This window comes from Rhinatrema bivittatum, chromosome 1 (assembly GCF_901001135.1).
Source record: "Rhinatrema bivittatum chromosome 1, aRhiBiv1.1, whole genome shotgun sequence".
Taxonomy (NCBI): domain Eukaryota; kingdom Metazoa; phylum Chordata; class Amphibia; order Gymnophiona; family Rhinatrematidae; genus Rhinatrema; species Rhinatrema bivittatum.
Window position 1 is genome coordinate 807085092 of NC_042615.1, and position 25023 is coordinate 807110114.

The 25023-nt window shown below is 43.8% G+C and overlaps 1 protein-coding gene across 1 annotated transcript in view; it reads right to left on the minus strand.

Annotated features, from left to right (window-relative positions):
- NOL6 (nucleolar protein 6) overlaps nucleotides 1-25023 on the minus strand; it is a 207050-nt gene that overhangs the window by 51957 nt on the left and 130070 nt on the right. Inside the window, exon 23 of the mRNA XM_029581150.1 lies at nucleotides 21792-21881. Coding sequence (XP_029437010.1) covers nucleotides 21792-21881 — 90 coding nt within the window. The remainder of the gene's footprint in view (nucleotides 1-21791; nucleotides 21882-25023) is intronic.

Genomic DNA, 25023 nt, shown 5'->3' on the forward strand with positions numbered 1-25023 from the left:
AGTGTTCTAAACATCAAAATCACAGAACATATAAAAGACATGGTTTAATGGAACAAAGTCAGCATGGCTTTACCCAGGGCAAGTCTTGCCTCACAAATCTGCTTCTCTTTTTTGAAGCAGATTTGTGAGGCACCATCAATAATCTCTCTGCTTAGAAGCTGTATATAGTGGACTCCATATTTATAATGTACACTTGTATATAATTAATCTCCTCTATCTCACTTTATTTTCTTACAATCCCAGTTCATTTACCCTTGTTATTTGTAACTGCATTTCTTCATCACGTTTATTTATGTTTTTTGGTCCTATTTTTTGCACCCCTGTTTTTCTGTAAACCGACATGATGAGAACGAGTTCTTGAATGCCGGTATAAAAAAACCTTAAATAAATAAATAAATATAGATAGATAAAGGTGAACCTGTAGATGCAGTGTATTTTGATTTTCAGAAGGCGTTTGACAAAGTCCCTCATGAGAGGCTTCTAGGAAAAGTAAAGTCATGGGATTGGTGGCGATGTCCTTTCGTGGATTACAAACTGGCTAAAAGACAGGAAACAGAGAGTAGGATTAAATGGACAATTTTCTCAGTGGAAAAGGGTAAACAGTGGAGGGCCTCAGGGATCTGTACTTGGACCGGTATATATATATAAATGATCTGGAAAGGAATACGATGAGTGAGGTTATCAAATTTGCGGACTATACAAAATTATTCAGAGTAGTTAAATCACAAGCGGATTTTGATACATTACAGGAGGACCTTGCAGACTGGAAGATTGGGCATCCAAATGGCAGATGAAATTTAATGTGGACATAGGGAAAAATAACCCTTACTGTAGTTACACGATGTTAGGTTCCATATTAGGAGCTACCACCCAGGAAAACAATCTAGGCATCATAGTGGATGCCAAGGTCCCCTTTAGGTCATTTCCAATCGAATTATAAAGAGAACTATTTATAAAGAGAACTATTTAAGATCCTCAGTTATTTTCAATAACCTACAAAAGAACTACACAAGAACCAGACAATAACCTACAAGAGAACTACACAAGAACAAGATCCTCAGTTATTTTCAATAACCTACAAGAGAACTACACAAGAACCAGACAAGTACCAGACAAGTACAACCCTAAAAATTCTTTGAACCCTCTATGAATACCCTAAGAACACCACAAAGAATTCTCTAAAGAATTATGCAATTCAACTTCAACTCCTTGGCAGTCCAAAACTCTGCCTTCTCAGGCAATGTATATTATATCTCTTGTTATTAACCCCATATATTTATGAATACCCTAAGAATAACCTAAGAATACCACAAAGAATTCTCTAAAGAATTATGCAATTCAACTTCAACTCCTTGGCAGTCCAAAACTCTGCCTACTTAGGCAATGTATATTATATCTCTTGTTATTAACCCCATATATTTATTTCCAAGTTATTTATACCTGTTCTTTGTAAGACATTTACTTGTCACTGTTATTGTTCAAAATGTAAACCGAATTGATCAGTAATTCTGTTACTGGAAAGTCGGTATAGAAAAGTTCTAAATAAATAAAATAAATACTTTAAAATCGTCGGCTCAGTGTGCTGCAGCAGTCAAAAAAGCAAACAGAATGTTAGGAATTATTATTAAGGGAATGGTTAATAAAACGGAAAATGTCATAATGCCTCTGTATCGCTACATGGTGAGACCGCATCTTGAATATTGTGTACAATTCTGGTCGCCGCATCTCAAAAAGATATAGTTGCGATGGAGAAGGTACAGAGAAGGGCAACCAAAATGATAACGGGGATGGATCAGCTCCCCTATGAGGAAAGGCTGTTCAGCTTGGAGAAGAGATGGCTGAGGTGGGATATGTTAGAGATCTTTAAGATCAGGAGAGGTCTTGAACAAGTAAATGTGAATCGGTTATTTACACTTTCGGATAATAGAAGGACTAGGGGCATTCAATGAAGTTAGCAAGTGGCACATTTAAGACTAATCAGAGAAAGCAAATGTTGCTTACCTGATGTAACAGGTGTTCTCACAGGACAGCAGGATGTTAGTCCTCACAAATGGGTGACATCGAGGATGGAGCCCTGTACGGAAAACTTTTCTGTCAAAGTTTCAACAAGCTTTGACTGACACTGGCACACTGGGTGCACTGAGCATGCCCAGCCTGCAATTATCCCTGTGAGCCACAGGTGTCTCCCTCAGTCTCGTCTTATAGCTAAAAGCGCAAGCGAAACTAAAATAAAAGTATACAGACCCAACTCCGCGGGGTGGCGGGCGGGTTTCGTGAGGACTAACATCCTGCTGTCCTGTGAGAACACCTGTTACATCAGGTAAGCAACATTTGCTTTCTCACAGGACAAGCAGGATGGTAGTCCTCACAAATGGGTGAGTACCGAGCTGAGGATGCCCGGGAATGCACCAGATACACCGCAGATGCGCAAAGGCGTAACGACTGAGGTGGAAATGGGAACGGAGGGCATCCGCAACACCATAATGGGTTCGTGGAAGGATGTTGGGTAGTGAATTGAAAAAAGTAAGAGTAGGCGGACTGGCCAAACATGGAGCATGCCGGCTAGTCAAATGTAAGCAATAATAGGCTGCGAAGGTATGGAGAGGACTCCAGGCTGCAACCTGATAAAAAAGTACAAGCAGCAGTAACCAAAGGGAAGCTGTTAAGGCTAAGACGGACACAACAGTATGTGGATACCCACAGTGTTGTAGTGAAATGTCTGCTTGTTGGTAGGAAAGGAAATATAGACCACTTAATCAGAAGGATTAGGTCTGTGTGGCCACTGGAAGTAGCAGCTTGACCCTTGCATGAAGGAAAGAGTCAAGTGGAATTCACATGTAATGCAGTGCAATGTAGATAGAATGTAAGCGCAGCATTACTGTCCAGGAATGTGGAAAACCCAGTCTCTCCCTAGGGCGAGAGAGAGAGGTTAGGAAAAATTAATAGAGTATTTCCTGAGGAAAGGAGATACAACATCTACCTGAAAAGGATAGAAAGTTGAATGCGTAGAACTACTCAGTGGCAGAGGAACGGAGTCAGGTGAGTATGGAAAGAGTGCATAACTCACGGACCCTGCTGGCAGGAATGACATTAAGAGGGAAAGAAGTTCCCTTGCCAAACTGTGGAAGAGAGGAATGGAAAGGCTCAAACGTAGAATGTATGAGACTTATAAGGAGAATATATATGTTCATTCCGTGATTAGAGAAATAGAGGCGGCTTGATCAGTGGATAATCCATGGTAAGCCGACTCAGAGAGGATTACCGAAAACGGGAACCCAACTCCCAAAACGATACACCTCCTAAGAGAAAGGTGTATCTATGTGGAGGATGTCTGGAGAACAGAATCCGAGGGAGTAAGAAAAAATGGTGGAAAAGTAAAAGGGGTAATACCTCTTTTTTTTTTTTTTTTAGCGTCAGGAGGTAAAGCCTGCCATATTAAACGGCAAGATTTATGTTTAGAAGGTTTTGTGACGCTACCAGAACCTAAGAACATCAGTAAGTCTATGATTTGGGACTGACTGGTGAGGGAATAAAAGGTTACTGATATGATGGATTGAGAAGTATGGGAAGCATACTGATCTCAGTCAGGGAGTGGGGAAAAGAATACTGAACCCCATCCCAGTTCAACATTAGAAGAATGCTGGCTACGAGAGGCAGCAGAAGAGATATATTGAAGAGGCCTTTGATGGAAGAAAAGGCATCTAAGGGAACGCATAGGAAACATGTGTAGGGAGCAGAACCTGTGCATCGTATGGAATGATGCAGACGCAGAGGAAAGTTTAGTTAAACTCAGCGTTAAAAGATTTGCCCTGTACACATGTAATTGAGACCATTCGAGAGGATAGAACCTACGTGGAGAAGGTCAGATAGAGCGTTCATTAAATCTCTTAGATATGTGGCCCAAGGACGCATGAAGTGAACAAGGGCCAAGGGTAGAGCTGCGCAGCTGTCTAGCAGAGCAGCTAAGAGGTTGTGCGTGCTTATGAGTTGGAAAGCACATTGTCCCTATGCTGTCTGTCTGTATGCACAAAGAATTGTTGCAAAAGCAGTATTGGAAGGCATAAGGGCATAACTCATGGGTGCAACGTCCAGGACGTTTATGAGAAACTATGCTGGAGTGCAATAGATGCATAATGGGTTGACAGCTTTCAGGAGAAACTTTATAACCCTAAGGAATTGCGAGCATGAGTCGAAGGAGACTAGGTCCTAGTTCGAACTGGGATAAGAATCAGGGACGAAAGCAATGAAACCACTTAGGTCCATTGAGTATAGAATGTCACTGAATATAACCCATAGCAGTTTTGAATTATGAGAAAAATGCATAGTGGGAAGAAACCCCATAGCCCAACCATGAAAAGTTGAAAGGCTGAGGTTATGGAAAATATGCGCAGGGATATATAACAATGTATCAGAATGTCTGTGCGCATGCTGGACAAGAGGGTCTTAAGACTGTGGTGTCCAGAAGTGTTACAGAAGGGATTTATGGCAGTGACAGTAATCCCAGTTAGTAAATGTATAGTGAGTCCTGAAAAAAGTGAGAGCTCCTTGCATGTACTGAAAGTGGTTAGCAGTAGTCTATGCAAGGAAAGTGAATGATGTTACACTCCGCAGAGAAAACAGCATTCACCAACAGTGATGCAAGAGACAGTTCACTTACCGAAGCTGGTGCCGGCGGCAGAGCTTGGGGTTGTAATGTTGACTCACCATAAAGCACATAGAAACATTAAAATAATGTACTTACTGCAGTATGGAGTGATGGTAACCAAAGATACCATTGTACCTGTGACGTCTAAAGAAAGTTGGATTTTCTTAGGTCCAGGATGTGCGGAGAGTAACTATTTTCTGTTAAAAGAAAGAATAGTGCAATTAAAACTCCCCAACCCCCCTCCCTTCTCCCCTCTGCACTTCGTAGCGCCTGGGGGAGTGTACCGGGACTTTGGTACAAGGTGGGGTGGCCGCTCTGATATCTGACCAGATGGGAGACCAGGAGGTGTCCCAATGGAGGATATCATGTAGGCTCCTGCAGGTGTGTGAGCGGTAAGTGGTACCCGCATTTCTGTATGCTGTACAAGGAGACACTGAGACCTGTGGCCAGGCCTCAAGGTGGACTTGTACATGGGGCAATAGTTGCTGAATCTCATGTTTAGCAGATCAGCCAATGCAGCTGGACCTTGGTTGGGAGGGAACCAAGAGTCAGAGCATTGGTCGGCACAGGGACTTGTTACTGACAAGAGAAGAAGCCCTGCTGCAATCCCAAGAAGATAGAGGGGTTCTCCTGATATTGTGGCTAACATAGCTAACATAGTGATATGTGACACTAATACAGTTCTAAAAGGCACATGACCCAGAACTTTTCGAACCACGGTCCGAATGGGAGAACACACTCTATGGGAATGCCGCCGAAGCGGGTACTTACCATCCGACGTGGATCGCCGCAAGACGAGCCGGTGAAGATTGTTGACCCCGACGGTCTCCGGAGTCCTCGAGGGTAAGGCCGGGGACGTAAACGTCCATCTCGCTCTGAAACCCGGTATGGTGGCACAGGTACAGAGGAGACAGGCCAGGCGTGAGTGGCGTTTAGACTGCTAAGTGTAACAGATGGCCATAGTCCCACACCACTTGACGGTGGGGCACGCCAGGAACAGAGGAGCCCTAACGGAACTCATGTTCCCTTCCCTCGTCACAGCGGCTCGATGTGTCGTGACGCCAATGCAGAAGCTGTCGGACCTGGATCCGGAAGTTCTGGATCACCAAGGACTGCCAAAACTGTAGGAACAGTGCTGATGGCAGTGGTGATGTCGCTCTGCCCGAGCGTTGTCCAGCCTGGAGAAGGATGGCACCGATGTGCTGGATGGCGTCAGCGGCGGACGATCACGATGTCGGCGATGATGGGTGCCACGGTGCTCGGCCCGGTCTTTCCCCAGCGCCGAGATGGAAGCCCTCATCGTCCTGGAAGGCGATCGATGACGAACTGTCAGCACGCCTGCTCTGCTCCTGACACAATGGAGTGTCTTAAGCTAATACGGGGCTTAAAAAAGAACCCAAAGCGTGGAGCAATGTGAGGAGGCGAGGGTATTATGTGGCGGTGCTATGTCGGTATTGACGATATTGAAGGCAACCTAAGGGGCTTCGAGGATATCATCAAAATGGGTATGAAAAATCGTCGATGACTGGCCAGGAGAATGATGACAGTGACGGGCACTGACAGCAGTGGCATAGGTATCTTTGAAATGATGTGGAATCGAATAATCGAAAAACATTGCCGTTATTGAAAAAGATACCGGCATCGACTGAGTCGAAGTCGAATCAATAGGGCGTCAAGGACACCGAAGGAAAACGGAGGTGTCGAGGGCATCAATGCATGGAGGCGGGCATTTATGCCGTTTGTGGCATGGCCACGGGCATCAACTATAGGGCCACAGACGTTGACGGTATCGATTGGACAGACTCAGATTTCCAAGTGTACATGGCATCGGTGCCCCAGACACGTGTGTCGGTGGCATCGATATGGACACGTATGGAATCGATGGCATGGATCTCCCAGTCGATGAATTCCATCCTGGCATCAACGCCAGTCCTGGAATCGGCATGGGCATCGATGCCAGCCATAAGGCTGGCATTGGCATCAACGCCCATCCACGGAATCGAGCCGGCATGGATACCCACCGATGGGACCCACCTGGGCATCGAATTTCACCGATGGGAGCAGCCTGGCATCGACTGCCCTCGATGGATGCATTCTAACATAGATGCCCATGGATGAAACACCTGGGCATCGGTGTCCATCGATGCAAAAGGACCCGGCACCGATGCCATCGACGGACGGCCATCCGGCACCAATGCCATCGACGGACAAGCCATCCGGCACCGATGTCCACCGATGGGGACCATCCGGCACCGATGTCCACCGATGGGGACCATCCGGCATCGATGCCCACCGACGAATCGATGTGGCACCGATGCCCACCGATGGAAAAGGGCTGGACATCGGTGGGGAGGATGGGGCATCGATGGCATCCCCAAAAGGGGGGGTGGCATCGATGAAGTGACCCTGGGATCGTTAAAAAGTGTCTCGGGCAGCGGTGGCGGCGACCCGAGTATGCATGGCAGTGACTAACAGCGTGTGCGTCAATGGCATGCATCCGGGTAGGGACGGCACCGAGGAAGCCCAAGGAAAAAAACAGTGCGTAGGAGGAAAAAGCCTGGTAGCACTGAAAAGCAAAAAATATGGATAAAGGCATCAGGGCACCGTGGGGGGAGGGGCGCTGATGACATATAAAAGCCCAGGGCGATTTAGGAGGGTCCCGGTGTGGCGATAGGGTATCGACTGCGTGAGGGTACCAGGGAACGAAGGACTTGAAGCTACAGAAGTCCTAAAGTTAAGGAAAAAATCCCTACCCCACTAGCATAAGCAAGCAGAGTGTCACAGAGATACTCGCAAGCTGTTTAAAGCTAACTGAAAAATGGGGGAAGGGAAGGCTTCAGTCAGTTAACAGCCTTAAGATAGTGACAGGAACCGACCGAAAAATAAGAATTAGTACTCACCGAGCGTCGTAAAAACGTACGCGGAGGGAGACCTGTGCAGGGAAAAGTGTTTTTTGAAGTGAAAAGTTAAGTGTTTCCATGAGGTAATTAGTTAAAAAATCCTCACAGAGCTCCAACCGCTATGCTGACTGCAGAGCGGAAAAAAGAAGACTGAGGGAGACACCTGTGGCTCACAGGGATAATTGCAGGCTGGGCATGCTCAGTGCACCCAGTGTGCCAGTGTCAGTCAAAGCTTGTTGAAACTTTGACAGAAAAGTTTTCCGTACAGGGCTCCATCCTCGATGTCACCCATTTGTGAGGACTACCATCCTGCTTGTCCTGTGAGAAAATTCTTTTTCACTCAACGCACAATAAAGCTCTGGAATTTGTTGCCAGTGGATGTGGTTAGTGCCGTTAGTGTAGCTGGGTTCAAAAAAGGTTTGGATAAGTTCTTGGAGGAGAAGTCCATTAAAGGCTATTAATCAAGTTTACTTGGGGAATAGCCACTGCTATTAATTGCATCAGTAGCATGGGATCTTCTTGGTGTTTGGGTAATTGCCAGGTTCTTGTAGCCTGGTTTGGCCTCTGTTGGAAACAGGGTGCTGGGCTTGATGGAGCCTTGGTCTGACCCAGCATGGCAATTTCTTATAGCTTGGTTGATTTATTATAAGCATAGATTTGGTGAGTCAAACCAAGATCAAGCTTCCATTTAATTTAGTAATAAAGTTTGAAGATCAATTAAATTGTGTGAAAATTCTCACTGCTGTGGCCTCAAATTTGGAGAAGGATCTGGATGCCTGGATTAAAGACAAGAACATACAACACAAACCTGAGATCACGGAGAATGCTTTAAAATCAGTCTGGCCAATTTATTCCTATATGGCGACCAAAGTCAAAATAGACACACACAGATTGAATCAGCCTCTTTCACAATAAGTAACACAACTAATTATTTCTCTGTCTAAATAACTAAATGTGTAACCACTTCATGTTTCTTTTGCACATCCCCTTTATAAAATGCAACTTTACTTGCTTTCCATTACTTTTTGTAAAAAGACACAAAATTCTTAACAACAAGGTCTCTGAAAAAAACCAAAAAACAGGATACACCAAAACACCTTTTGCTTAGAAAAATGTACATGCTTTTGGCTGAAAGCATGGTAGCAGTATTCAGAGAAACAGCTGAAGTAGCACGTTTGACACGTGGGAACATTGGCACCAATCATCATTTCAAAGGAAGATGATGTCAAAATCCTAAAAGCATTTGTGGATCAACTCTGGCTGTGTTTCATTTTATTTTTTGCTTGTAAACTTTGTAGCCAGAATGAAACTGTACATTGATGCAGAAGAAATTCAAATAAATCAGACCATGTGTATTATCTCTAGTGACACATGTGGGCCCACTGCTGATGACTAACTGGTTATACATTTTGGACAGTCATTAGTAATCTGTCTAGACTCGCTGTATGTTGTGTTTTTTTTTGTTTTTTTTAAAATCAGTAGCAGTGATTTAAATCAGAAGTCACTGTAGATTAATAAAGCACAGAGCCCATGAATGCTACTCAAGCTTTTGTGCAGCACAGGAATTTCATGCTCCTGTAATCTAAGTTTGGGGGGGGGAAGGGACATGAGCTTGGCACAACACTCCTGTGAGGCAATCCTAGACAGTTAACCAGCTGTTTGCCAGATACTGTGAAAGGGTGATGGTACCCAACGCCCTGAACTGCCGAACTAGACAAGTACAGGATTAAACACCTGAGCCCCCCTGCAGCATTATAAAAAAAAAAAAAGCTCTCCAACTTTCTCACAGGAGTCTAACTGGAAAGGTTATAAGGTCCCCAAGAATTAAAGGAGCATTAGTAAAACCATCCTATTAGTAAGAACATAAGAAATTGCCATGCTGGGTCAGACCAAGGGTCCATCAAGCCCAGCATCCTGTTTCCAACAGAGGCCAAACTAGGCCACAAGAACCTGGCAATAACTCAAACACTAAGAAGATCCTGTGCTACTGATGCAATTAATAGCAGTGGCTATTCCCTAAGTAAACTTGATTAATAGCAGTTAATGGACTTCTCCTCCAAGAACTTATCCAAACCTTTTTTAAACCCAGCTACACTAACTGCACTAATCACATCCTCTGGCAACAAATTCCAGAGCTTAATTGTGCACTGAGTGAAAAAGAATTTTCTCCGATTAGTCTTAAATGTGCTACTTGCTAACTTCATGGAATGCCCCCAGTCCTATTAACTGAAAGTGTAAATAACCGAGTCACATCTACTCGTTCAAGACCTCTCATGATCTTATAGACCTCTATCATATCCCCCCTCAGCCGTCTCTTCTCCAAGCTGAACAGCCCTAACCTCTTCAGCCTTTCCTCATAGGGGAGCTGTTCCATCCCCTTTATCATTTTGGTTGCTCTTCTCTGTACCTTCTCCATCGCAACCATATCTTTTTTGAGATGCGGCGACCAGAATTGTATACAGTATTCAAGGTGCGGTCTCACCATGGAGCGATTATAGAGGCATTATGACATTTTCCGTTTTATTAACCATTCCCTTCCTAATAATTCCTAACATTCTGTTTGCTTTTTTGACTGCTGCAGCACACTGAGCTGACGATTTTAATGTATTATCCACTATGATGCCTAGATCTTTTTCCTGGGTGGTAGCTCCTAACATGGAACCTTACATCGTGTAACTACAGTAACTAAAGAGCATGACTGACAGTTGAGTACTGATTGGATGTTTTGAGGCTTTGTAAAAGGCTGAGGAGCGCAGAGACTGTGGACCTGTAAACTTGCTCGTTGAGAGCTTGTATCTGGATTTTACAGTTGATGACTTGCTTTTCCAAACCTGAGCTCAAGGTGAGTTATGTGCTGGTACATTAGGAAGGGTTACAATCTAACTTTGTACCTGAGGCAGCAGACAGGGTCATGATTTACTCAAGGTCACAAGAAGCGTCAGCGCGAGATCTGAACCCTGGCTTTCTGGTTCTCAACAACGCTCTAACCACAAAGCTAAATTTTGCAATAATTTAAGGTGCTACTCTTTACGAGAAACTGGCAGCTATTATGCTGACAAGCAAATGGCTGGCCTGTGCACAGGAACCTGGGATCGCAGGCTGCCTTTCACCCAGGATAAGTACTCGGACAATCTGAACGGCGTGCGAACGAGAAGCTGTCCCACCAGCTATAAGGCGCAGGAAGGCAAGGCTGAAAACCTGAGATCTTTCTCTGAGGCCTGTACAATGGTTTCATGATAAAATCTTTTTACGTAGGTTTCTCCATTACATAAACGCGTGCCTTCTACACTCAAGAAGGGGGAAGCATGTTTCAAATACAACAGAAAAATAATAAAACTTAACAAAGAACAGTTACCTACAGTCTGGCAGATAAAATGCAGAACATGAAATATTAGCTCAGCATCACAGAATTTAGGGTATTTGTCTATGTGGTCTATAATAGCATTCGAGACACAATGCAGCAACCACAGTCCAGAAAAAAATAAAGTGTCATGCCATGAACGTAGTGTTCCTCCAGTAATTCTGCTCCATGCAGCAGGGCCTCCACACGCCATAGCTTGCTCACCCTGGCCAGCTAAGTTGGCCATGGGCACAGAACTTGTGAACAGAGAGTCAGGGGCACCAACACAGACCTCAACGGTCTGTCTCTGTTCCAGTGCTAAACGCTCAACCGAGAAGCAGCACGGGATCCGAAAGAGGAGGGATAAAGAGCCCCTACCCATCACTAACTTAGCCCCTTTCCTCCCCCCACCTCACTTTCTCCCAAGTCAATAGCTCAGTCCGACTTCCCAGCTTTCTCCAGTTACTGAACAAGTCATCCATGACCCTTCAATCCAAAACATCACTTGTGCAGTTGTAACACACTGCTGAGGCAGTCTGTCAATGTAGTTGGGATTCCCAGAAGATAGGTCATTTGGAGAAGGGCACTGTGATGTCCTGCCTATGACCAGATTTGGAGGTCTTCCTGGAAGAGGGTGTAAGAACCCATACCTCTCTCTGCTTGTTTATGTACAACATGGCCTCTTGGTTAAGAATATAAGAACTGGGAGACTTTTCTGATACAAAGCAGCATAGGGGCTGCCAGACTGGATTTAGAACTTGGCTACTATGCCCCTGAAGGCCTCATCAATGTACCTCTCTGTTTGCCTCAGCTCCTCCAGGTCTGTCACTCTAGCCTCCCCCCACCTCATTTCTTTCTCCCAAGTCAATGGCTCAGTCTGACTTCCCAGCTGCAGACCAAGAACCACAAGATGACTCCCACAGTCGGATCTCCCCAAATGGCAGCATGAAACACCATTTTGTGAGCCATCAGGCCAACGTAAGCATTTCTAGATATCTATAAAAACATAAGAACATGCCATACTGGGTCAGACCAAGAGTCCATCAAGCCCAGCATCCTGTTTCCAACAGTGGCCAATCCAGGCCATAAGAACCTGGCAAGTACCCAAAAACTAAGTCTATTCCATGTTACCGTTGCTAATGGCATCTAGTCGTTCGTTAGCTTCTGGTGGCTTTTCAGTGCTGTGTGTACAATTAAAGTGGTGAGTAGGGTTGAAGGAAATAAGGCATCAAGCCATTGAGTTCATCCCATTCCCATACTACCCAAGTTTGGGAAACAGTTTATGGAAATCCAAAGAAAGGAAGGAAATATAAAAAATTATGGAACAATAGCCGGTATCTCTTCATGGGGAAAAATTGCATCCCCATTTCAAGAACGTGATGGGAATAAACCCCTGGATCAGCAGCCATCTCCATAAAACAAATGACTGGATCTTAGTCTAGAGGACCACAGCAGGGCTTAAAGTATAAAAGAAAACAGCTGAGGAAGCACCCAGAAGGAAGGATCTGCATCTCAAGGAAGACCGGGCCTCCAGAAATTAGGCATCAGAAGAGCTCTAGCACATTTTCAGAAGGCCCAGGATGATGTCCGAGCATTTCCAGATTCAAGATAAGAAAAGGAGCCTGCTCTCCTTTTAGTCCCTCTTAACCTTAAATACGTATTTACAACACACAAAACACCAATATTCCTCAGCTGCAGAGGTGGCGGAGACCAAGAGACATTTCATCTATTATATGTGTAATCCACGTTTATAGACCGAAATCTAATCAAAGCAGTGAAAACAATAGATGAAAACCATTAACATAGCAGAAAAAGAGACAAACAAATCCCACAGAGCATGCCCCACCCCTGAACATATACATCAAAATCCCAAAACACACATTAAAAAAAAAACAAAACAAAAACAAAAAAAAGACGCAAATAGCATTCCCTAACATCAAGGGCCATCTAGCCCTTTAACCTCTCATACTTCTCCCCACTACTACACAAACATGCCTACCCTTATTCTCACCCTTCCCCAGCCATATCCACTCCCCCCCCCCCCTCACCTGCTACTCCTCCTCATCTATAAAATGAGGCCGACATTCAGCGGACCAATAAGTGGGAAAGTCACATGGGCACCTTTACCTGGATAAACGGCACTTAGACGGATGAGTCTGCCACTGAAGATACCAACTGAAAGTCACCTGGGTAATGTTAACAGGTAACTTCTAGACATCACTTTGTTTAAAAAAAAACCAAACAAAAAAAAAAACAACAACAACACCACAGACTTGCCCAGCTAAAGTTATCAGGCTAGTGTTGAATAGTGGCACTAGCCAGATTAATTTTAGCAGGCTTCCAGAAGGCCCCGTCCTTCTTCCTTTTATTTTATTAAATTTTGGGAAGATAATGGACTTAACTTAGGCAAACTTTCTCTGGTGAGGGAGGCAGGAAGTTTATATCTCAGGATCTGGCTGCAAAATGTTAAGCCGAACAAACCCTTGTGAATATAAACCTCAGTATCTCTATCTAGTCAACCCCTTCCTAACTAAGCCACCCTATCCCTACAACTCCTATTACTAATACCCAAAACTTTGCCTCCTCCTTCCTATTCATGCATAGGACCCCCCCCTCCCCCTTCATTTGTGAAGTTGATCCGTAATCCTTCCAGAGCAAGGGAAGCCATGCAAGTAAGATCCAAGGCCCACACTACTTCACTTCTTCGCCATTACTGAATTTAGCCCGCACAAAGAACATCAAGTAGGCCTCATCTACTCTATTTGTTCCTGGCCAATTGTAATGGCAGTGTGAGATTCCCTAAACATAGTCTCCCCATCTTCTTGAGCAGAAGGTCCCCAAATCCAGCCCTCGAGGGGTTCAAACCAGTCTGGTTTTCAGGATTTCAACAGTGAATATGCAGGTGGTATACCTGCATACAATGCAGAGAGTGCATGCAAATATATCTCCTGCATATTCATTATGGGAAAGCCTGAAAACCAGATTGGACTGAAGCCCTCGAGGTCCAGATTTGGAGATCCTGTTCAAGAAGACGGTGAGACAGATTTAGGGAATCTCACACTCCCGCTACACCTGCTCAAAGACAAAAATGAGATCAGACACCCCTGACGTTTTTGATAAATTTAGGAAAGGCTCAGAAGGTAAACAGGGTAGGCCTTGGATATTGCTTAGATGGAAGACCTCCAAAGAACTCTGGGTGCTTCAGGAAGTGGTAGTAGATGGGGGGTGCAGGGAAGGGGGGGGGGGAGAGCATTTTCTCTCTTAACTGGTGCAGTACCCATGCACCAAGTGCATAACAGCGCCAAAATTTGGATGAGAAGTTCAACAAAGAAGGAGTTTCCCTAAGTCTTAAACCAGTGCCTCCACGGTAATGAAAATCAAATCAGAATGAAAGAGGATTACATGTACACAGAGCTGTTAGGCAATTACAAGCTCAAACTTGATGGACCTTTGCTCTCCTTTCAATCTAAGACTTAAGTAACTATACAACGACTGTTTCTTTAACGGTATTATCTTGGTTTATTTATTTTTGTTAGCATTGCTGCCTTAAGCACACTAATGACTTGGCAAGGTGAGAACATAGGAGAGTGCATGGATTCCAATGAATTCAAGAAGGTGGAGAGGGGGGAGAAGGATTTATCTTGAAAGCAAAGCTGTTTTTGTAATTGCTTTGGATAAATTCTGTACTAAAGCATTTACCACTCTCCCTTGCATCACATCAATTAGACAAGCAGCACCAAGCACATGACCACCAAAACAGTACCTTTCCTAAAAGCCTTCTAGAAACTGACTCCCACATTCTCCAGCATCCCCAGACCCTCAACAGCAGCCAAGTGAACATGGACAACAAACACACACACTTACCCTCTTGGAAACAAGTCTCTACCCACATGCAATAACATGACAGCATCTGACAGGGCTCTGTACCAAATGTTTCCCAAGCAGAGATCTACACCAGGGCTTCCCGAGCCTATCCCTGTGACCCCATGCCCAGGCAGGTTTTCAGGATATGTATGGGGTACATTCACATGCACTTAAGACCCAATGTATGCACATTTATCTCATGCATATTCTTTGTGGATATCCTGAAAACCCGGACGGGCTGTGCGGGGTCATCAGAACAGTTTTGCCGACAAGAATCAACCACCACCCAGCATCAAAATAACCCTGCCATACACAGTCAGGGGGAAGGATATGGCACAAGCCACAGACATTTTTATTGATTTCTTGGAAAGCATCTGTTGAAGAAATGCCAAGGAGTGGAGATCCACCTCTCAAAAGTTCAGACTTGAGGCTCAAACAGGCCTTTTGTTTAATCATAGTTTAATAATGTTTCTTTCTCAGTACTATTTATTTTAAAAACGTTACGAATAAGAGATCCAAGATGGCGTCGTAATGGGAGGTCGGTGTTCGTGTGAGCTCCTCAAGTCCTGATTTTTTCTCTGAAAAAAACATGCCACATAAGAAGAGGAAGGGGAAGATTCGGCTGGAATCCTCTGCGACAGCCCCTTCTACTCCCTCCCAGCCTACTATCGAGGGGTTCTTTGTGCCGACTAATGCTTCTGCCCTGGGGGAGAGGTCCACAGAGGATTCAGGTAGAGAACATATCCTGACACTCATGGACGTTCAAACTTCGCTGAGCCCCGGGGCACCTGAAACTCCTCCCCCACCATTCCACAGTAACGCCCGAGGTCAGGATCGAGACACACGGCAATACACAGCCGGAGTGAATCTGTCGGTGGAGGCAACCTCTGGGCATTTAACTGTGGATTTAACAACACAGGCTGCTATAGATTTGGAGAGCCGTTCTGGTAGTGGGAGAGTCGTTTTGAAAGAACAGGCCTTACAGGCCCCTACCGGTTACGAGCGGAGTCTTAAGCAAGCAAGAGAATGGAGAGGACTTGACACATGAATCCAGGAGGATTCTAGAAGTTTGCCGAGATAGCGGGGTAAGCACTAACCTCAACTTACCGAGAATTACTGAAACAAATGAAATTACTTTGAAAGCTGTGTGAGGCGCTCTTATTACACTGGAAAAATTGATTCATCGCTTACAGTGGCTATAAATAATTCGCAGGAAATGATTCAGGCAATGGAGCCTAAGCTGGATTTCCCATGATACCAAAATTAAAGATTTGTCTGTCCAAGCTACTTCTTTACAAGAAGCGCAAACAAAATTGATTCAATCAGAAGTAGTTACTTAAAAAAAAATAATTGAAAACATGGAAAACACTATGAAATATCTGAATCTTAGAGTGTTAAACTTTCCTAGTATTAAACTAGTACCTCTGAGAGAGCAATTAAAAAAAATCTCTTATGGACATTTTGCAATTTCCGCAAGAAGCTGTTTCACCAGTCTCAAAGATTTATTCTTCTTCAAATTCTTAGAAAAGGAATGACTCAGTTTTGACTTACAGCATTTCTAGAAACATCAACTGAGGAACAAGTGGAATTTCGAGGAACATTACTGGTATCATTCATCTTTCCAGCTGACAGGGAGTAAGTATTAAGACTTCTCTTTCGTAATAGGGATAAACTCTATTATGGACAGAAAGTCTGGATCTACCCTGACATTACTAGAGTTACGCAGATACAGAGAAAAATGTTTTTGGGAATGTGTCAAGAGGCCAGACAAATGGGGGCGCAGATTAATATCAGGTACCCATGCAAATGTATGATTAAATTCGATAACAGATACATTTTTTTTTGAGCCATCACTGCTACATTACTTTCTAGATAATCGTAGAGTTGAGGATAGTTCTACCTAACTAGTTCAGGGCTTCTAAAAGGATTGAAATAAGCCCCCTTTTTAGTTTCTTTTTCATTGTAAGAAATTGTTCTTGTAATCCTTGGATCTCCAGGTTTCCTTATACATAATTTACAATATAAACTATCTGATTTGTATGTATATTTTCTTTATATGGAGTATATTTATTTATTTATTTATTTTTTATTTTTATATACCGACCTTCTTGCATAAAATGCAAATCAGGCCGGTTTACAGTGAAAGCTGAACAAGTAGGAAATATAATTCCTTAGTCTAATACATTGAACATCTAGAACTGAAAAAATATAAAAGCAAAATTTTAGACAGCTTAATAAAGGTTAATTAAATAACAAACATAACTAAACGTATTTTACAAGAAGCACGAAGGTTAGCACGAAGGGGAGCACAAAGGGGAGAGCCCCTTTGTCGCGCCCCTTTGGTGCGCGATGCCCGGCACGCGACACCCGATGGAACGGCGTCGTTTACCGGCTCTGCCGTTAGCGTGATGATGTCATTGTGGGCGGGTCTCATTCTCTCTGAGGACTCCCTCCGTTGTCAGTTTCATAGCGATTTTTCATTTTTATTAGGGTTTTTTCAGCCCGGGATTGTCTCTCAGGGTACCCGATGTTAGTGGTAAAGTAAAGACTTCACTGAGCATGTGTGGGAGTTCCCATGTAGTTCCTGAGACCCTCATTCTCTTGTACAGCTTAAGCTATTGTAAACTAGTCGACTCTCTAGGGAGGTGCACAAGTATTAAGAATGGCTGATTCATCCTGCTGTCTAGGGAGAACTCCGTTTACAGGTAAGTAAACTTGCTTTCTCCATCAACAAGCAGTCATGAATGAACCATGATGTGTGGGGCGTTCCAAGCCGAAGGTTTAAGTGATTACTTAAGACAACCCAGATCCATCAACTGGAGAGTGGACTACTTGGCGAGCAAGATACACAGAACTGCATGCCCAAGGTTACTGTCTCTTCAGGAAGTGGCCCTGAGATAAGCCACTGGATTTGCCATGGTTCCTATTTGATGAGCCTTGACAAAGTCTAATCTGTAAAGCAACCAGTGTGCAACAGTGCAATATACAATCCGCTAGCCAATTTAACAGATTATTTCGCAACTGCCCTTCCCAATCTATTGGGATCAAAAGACACAAACATTTGAGAAGCTTGGCTGTGAGGTTGAATCCTCTTCTTAGGTAACATGCAAGGGTCTTTTATAGACCAAACAACGAAGTGCCCATTCTCCTTTGTGTGTATGTGGTTTTGGAAAGAATGCTGGTAGCACAATAGCCTGATTGATGTGGAACGCAGATACCACTTTTGGAAGGAGCTTGAGGTGAGTTCACAGAATCATCCCATTTTATTTATTTATTTAAAGGCTTTTATATACCGGAGTTCATGCACTAGTGCATACCACTTCGGTTTACACAGAACAAGGAACAGAAAATTACATCAAACAGATTGAACAATTAAACCATTATGAACCATTATGAAATTAAACCATTATGAACCATTATGAAAGAAAAAAATGGAAGATATGGTGAAAATGAAACCAGAGTCTGCAATCTGCTTACCTTTTGTGCAGAATTAACTGCAACAAGAAATAACCCTTGCCAGGTGAAAAACCTCAAATCCACCAACTCAAAAGGTTCAAAAGAGTGCTCCATAAAATTAAGCTAGGACTATACTGAGCTCCCAAGGCACTAGAGTAGCCCTGGATTAACCATTAAGCAAGGTACCAGGGAAGGGGGGGGGGGGGGGGGTGGCACCAGTGTTGAGGTTTTGCATTTTTTCTATTGCACCCTAGTTATAAGCAAATAATTTGTTTATATTGCTTACTGCTATTTAGTGTTAAATAACTAAAATTTTAAAAAGTTTATATTGAATATAGTTGTGGAGTATGGCCTGGAAGAAAATTGAATGTTTAACCTCTTATTTTGCCTTCAGCACTTGAGATGTTATGTCTTGTCAGTTAAGCAATGGAAGGGCCAAGGGGACACCATTGTTGGGCTGAGCCTTAGGGCATCAGTTGACCTTAATCCGGCCCTGTAACCGAGGTTTAAATGAGCATAGGTTTGGAATGCCACAGACCTTTAATAAACGTTGATCTCTCACCACCCTTTGGCATCAGAGTCCCCTCCACCTACTGGAGATATGCTGCAATGGCACAGAGATAAAATTTGACTGAAGAAGTGCTAAGGCCTGAGGATGAGAAGAAGAACAGATACTGAAGCAAGTCCCTCAGGCTGCAGGAGATGAGATTAGGTTGCCTGGTCCCACATCAAAAAGAAAAACTATTCCATTTGAAACTGTAGTTTCTTCTGGTTGAAAGTTTTCTGGTGGAAATCAGTACATCCTTCACTTCCTTGGGAAGGAGTAAAGAAGATACTACTGGACATTTAACATCCACATCATAAGGATCAGTGTAGGTTCAGAAGACAGAGTCTGTCATTACTCTGTTTGACGAGTGTCTGTATTTCCAATGGTACTAGAGATTGAATGGATGAGACATGGATACCACACTTGCTGTAGTCAGGCCGGAGTTGAAGATTATCCTTCTTAACAGTCCTGGCGATTAGAGGAATCTATAGGTAGACACAAGAGTAGACTCACTCTCCAATATGGAGCCCAAAAGCTTTGGGCATGAATCTGTAGCTGCATACAAAGTTTCTCAACCTTTTAGTTGTCTTCGGAAGTCAACAGATCAGTCATCACCTTTCTCCAGTTACTGAACAAGTCATCCATGACCCTTCAATCCAAAACACCACTCGTGCAGTTGTAACACACTGCTGAGGCAGTCTGTCAATGTAGTTGGGATTCCCAGAAGATAGGTCATTTGGAGAAGGGCACTGTGATGTCCTGCCTATGACCAGATTTGGAGGTCTTCCTGGAAGAGGGTGTAAGAACCCATACCTCTCTGCTTGTTTATATACAACATGGCCTCTTGGTTAAGAATATAAGAACTGGGAGACTTTTCTGATACAAAGCAGCACAGGGGCTGCCATGCTGGATTTAGAACTTGGCTACTATGCCCCTGAAGGCCTCATCAATGTACCTCTCTGTTTGCCTCAGCTCCTCCAGGTCTGTCACTCTAGCCTCCAGAGATCAGACTCATTCTCTGAGAGACAGGAGCTTTTTGCACTGAGTGCACACATACAACCTCTCACCAGCGGGTAAAATATACATGTGACACAATGCAAAAGACTCGAAAGCCCCCCTCTTGTTGAGTTCCTAGTTAATTTTAGGTTGCTATGGGAGTTGGAATTAGAGTCCTTTAAATGTATAGGTATATTCACTAATTAATCTGATAGTGACCTACAAGGGAATGATTTAACTCTCAATAAGGGCTGATGCAATACTATGATTAAGATAAGAACCTGATTGATTTTTAATAAGAAAGTGTCTTGCCTATAAATCAAGGGATGAACTAGGGGGTAGGTGGGAAGAAAAGAGACACTAGAATTAACTTCCTCTGGCTTGCTTATTATCTCAGACACACAAACTCTAAAGAATGTATCCCATTATTTCACCTCTCTCCATAAGGTTGTCCATGTGATTAGAATTCTCTTTCCCTGAAAGAAAGGGGGACAACACCTTAGAGCGTAGTGGATGACTACTAATTCCAGATAGTTTATTTGCAGATTCCTCTCCAAGACACAAGGGACTATAATCCTTTTGTCCATGTGACACTAGTGTGCACCCTCCACCCCTGGATGAAAGTATCAATAGATAGTCATTTGATGCAGTAGGATATGCAGAGAGAGACCCATCTCTAGAACTTCTGGAGTTTTCCACCATTAAAGGAATGCTCTCATTCCAGATGTAACAGAGATTTGGTGGGATAATGATCGATCTGATCCCATTGGTTTCGGGAACCTATTGACAGCCTCACAATCCACCTTATTCATATTATTTCTTTGATTTATATTCCGCTTTACAGGACTGCAAAGCAGATTACATTCAGATACTGTGAGTATTTCCCTGTGCCCAGAGGGCTCACAATCTAAGTTTGTACCTGAGGCAACAGAAGATAAAGTGTCTTGCCCAAGGTCAGAAGGTGAAGCAGTGGAATTTGAACCCTGATTTCCCCTGGTTCGTAGCCAGCTGCTCTAACCACTAGGTTACTCCTCCACTCAAACATGCACCACAGCAGCCACGTGTCAGAGAATGACCAGGACCAACTTTGCCGATGTTCAGTCCTGTTAAAGAAGAGACCTTACTAGACATGACAGCAGTGCAGCTCTTTCAACATGGAGAAATGCTTTTTCCTGAAGCAAGTCTATCCAAGCCTCTATGAACTGAATAGTATGAGACAAAACCAGTTTAGACTTGGCAAAGCCTGCTAGGAATCCTAGGGACTGGAAGAGATGTATGGGACCTCCCAGAGGGATGCCAGCACTTTTGACGGAGATGGGCCTGCTAACGACCAATCGTTTTATTTTTATTTATTTAAGCATTTTTATAGACCGACATTCGTTGGGAACATCACATTGGTTTACATAGAACAGAATGTAGCAAACAGGCTTTACAGTAAACAAGAAACTGGAATTTAAATAACTTAGAACTAACAATTCGGGATATATATCCATGTATAGGGATGCAAATGTTTTACAGAAAAGGGAAGTGAAGACAAGGTATTTACAGTCAAGGTATATTGCCAAATTCAAGATAGAAGTCCAAGTCTTGCCAATTCAAGATATATATCCATGTATAGAGATGCAAACATTTTAAAGATAAAAGGAAGTGGAGACAGAGTATTTACAATCATAGTATATTGCCAAATATAGTGACAAGATGGTTGCATTTAATTGGCTGAGGAGAAGATGTGTTTAAGAGCAAAAGGTTGTGGTGAGCACATATTCACAATTTAACGGGGGAACAAGGTTTTAGATCTTTTCTTGAACTGGTGCGTATGTTTCATATGCAGCAAGTATATGCAAAACAATAAGAACCCACTGCTCAAGTCGCATGTATATTCCATGTGACAGGGGAGGAATGAGCTGAAGGACAAATCATTAAGAGAATTGCAGAATTAGAAAGTACGAGGTCTGCGCACATGTCAGGCTACACTCCCAGCACCCCCCTCCAAGCCTCCTCATTCAGTGTGTCTGACCACTTTCTGGCTCCAGTGTTAATTACCTTTACATCATGGCTTCCTAAGGGGTCCATCAGCTGTTTCTCCAAAGTGTATGCAGATTCCAGAGCCAGCATGACCATGCGCTGAAGAATCTGAAAGGAAGGGCAAGAAGAGAAAGCAAAAAAAAAAAAAATCACATTTTCTTCCAAACACACACAAAATGAATTACTAATTTGCCTTATTTGCTAAACCACTAGCCTTTATCCATGGAATCTTTTGAAATAGCAGACTTTCATACACCATCCCTGTAACGTACTGCCAGCTCACTTTGCAGAAGAGTCTGTACAAAAAATCTGGGGTAATGCATCACTTGAATCACCCACTCTACATTATCTTGTCTTCTTTCACTGTTACCTTCTACCCATCAACAGAGCCTCACACAGTGCCCATTCGTATCAGCCAGTGGTCACGTGATGGAGGGGGGAGAAGTGGGTGGCTGATGGGCCTCGTACCTCAGAACGATGGGTGCTTTTACCCATGGGCAAAAAAGGCAGCTGCTCTTTAATGTGATGTGTCAAACAAATAAAGGCAGATAAAGCTGCGCAAGCAGCTGGCTTGACAGATCTCATGTCTATGCATTTGACATCAATAGAAGAGGACCGCATCCCCAAAGTTTGAACACAAGTGCTAAAGCTGCCCTGCAACCTCAAAGATCCCCGCCCCCATTCCCCCCAACTGCTGCAACCTCTGGTGGCTGAAAGGATTCATTGCTTCTAGTTTTTCCACTGCGGGGCCAGATTTAAATTATAGGTGCCCACAGACAACAGGGGTGAGGGAGTCAAGCAACGAAGGACACCCTCTCTCCAAGAAATGATCAGAGGGTGCTGAGGGGGGAGGGGTGTTGATTCTCCTCCCCTTCCACCCAAGTCTCAAAATTGGAAGTATGCTGGGGGAGGACCTCCTGTTACCATGGAAACTCACGATCATAAGAACATAAGATATGCCATACTAAGTCTGACCAAGGGTCCATCAAGCCCAGTATCCTGTTTCCAACAGTGGCCAAGTCAGGTCACAAATACCTGGCAGGATCTCAAAGGGTAGATAGATTTCAAGTTGCTTATCTCAAGAATAAGCAGTGCATTTCTGCAACTCTCTCTTAATAATTGTTATGGACTTTTCTTCCAGGAACTTGTCCAAACCTTTTTTTTTTTTTATACGCAGCTTTCACCACATCCTCTTGCAATGAATTCCGGAGCTTAATTATGCGCTGAGTAAAAAGATCTCTTCTCTTATTAGTTTTAAATGTATTACCCAGTAAATTCATTGTGTGTCCCCCCTGGTCTTTGTAGTTTCTGAAAGAGTAAACAACTGATTAACTTTTACTTGTTCCTTTCCACTCATGCAAGAGGGCGGGGTCACAGCAAGGTCCGTCAGCACATGATGGCTGCAGGAGGCCGTGCGCTGAATTTTTATTTTGGAGTTGCTGTTGCTGCCACTAATCTGTAGGACAAGCGGCACCGTACGGCAGGCCAGGTTGCCACTGGAGGCAGTTGCCAAAATTGCCTACCCTTAAACACGGGCTTGTTCCCCTGCCGTTCTACACTTGAACAATTGCTGCAGTTAGTGCGTCACCAGTAATTCACTCCCGGAGACTATAAGCGCTCTCTTAGTTATAACTCCGACCCCACAGACCAAAAATCCGAGCTAGGCCCTGCTCGCTGGAATCCTGCACTGCCACCAAGACACTAGGCTGGCCCTCCATCATCACCTACTGACCCCTTTCATTCTTCTCCTCAGCTTCACTGAGCTGAACCCGATATGCTGCTTCAATCATGCCAACTGCTGTGCACTGAAAATTACTGCCCCAGTGAGCCTGCCAAGAGCGTTCTGAAAGGTCAAAAAGCAAACTACCTCCCTACCATGTCCACCTCCCAACCAGCACTGGCTCTTGCCCAGACAGCAGACATTGCCAAGCGGGTTATAAGAGGAGTGAAATCAAAGCTTCAGAGGTTTTCATGCACATTATCAGCTCCACAAGCAAAGGTAATTTAAGGGTCAATCACACAGTAATAAAGGTCAATGAGCTAAAACATTTATTCCTCCTTTAGTCTTATTTATTTGTTCTCTATGAGATTTTGCCCAAACTTAATTTTATCTGATTTTATCTTTCTTTTACCTTTTGTAGTCTTAGCTGTTACTGTTTTAACAAACATTGTATTTCTGAATCTGTTTTAACTTTGTAAACCGTTGTGAAGGTACGTCTGATGTAACGGTATATAAATGACAATAAACTAAACTAAACTTATGATGTCAGAAATACTACAAACGGCTGGGTTTACCACAAAGGAGTGGGGTAGCAACTTAGTGGGTAGAGCAGTGGGCTGTGAACCAGGGAATCCAGGCTTCAAATCGCTCTGATGTTTCTTGTGACCTTGGGCAAGTCACTTCACCCTCTGTTGCCTCAAGCACAAACTTAGATTGTTCGCCCCTCTGGGGATGGGAAAATACCTAGAGAACCTGAAAATAATCCGCTTTGAACTGGCTGACCAGTCGGGAAAGGCAGAATATAAAAAGGCACAACGCGCCTCACATGACGTTTTTCTACCTCCCCATTCCATCCCTGGTTTGATTGTCACAAAGACCTTGGCTCTCCTTGCTGGCCCAGTAATGGGAAAGCAGCTTCATAAGAATATAAGAAATTTCCATGCTGGGTGAGACCAAGGGTCCATCAAGCCCAGCATCCTGTTTCCAACAGAGGCCAAACCAGGCCACAAGAACCTGGCAATTACCCAACACTAAGAAGATCCCGTGCTACTGATGCAATTAATAGCAGTGGCTATTCCCTAAGTATAATTGATTAATAGTCATTAATGGACTTCTCCTCCAAGAACTTATCCAAACCTTTTTTTAACCCAGCTACACTAACTGCACTAACCACATCCTCTGGCAACAAATTCCAGAGCTTTATTGTGCGTTGACTACTGGACTACTTAGGTGCCATCATTGAGCTATTGGGAGCTTTCCCTCCAGCAGCTGCCATCCTTCCAATCTCCAGGGGCCCTGAGCCTATCATGTCTGCGGCAAAGCTGTGGGTCTCCAGCCTCCAATGGACCAGAATACTGAAATCAGTCGTAGATCTGGAGTTTAAGAGAGCTTGGTTGTAAAAGTGGAAGGAACAGAAAGGTCTTAGTTCAAATAAAATTTGTAAGCCACCTGGAGCATCGTTTGGAAAAGCGAACTTAAACGAAGAGAAACGAAAGCCCCAAGTGGCAGCACATCTACGTTTTTATCATG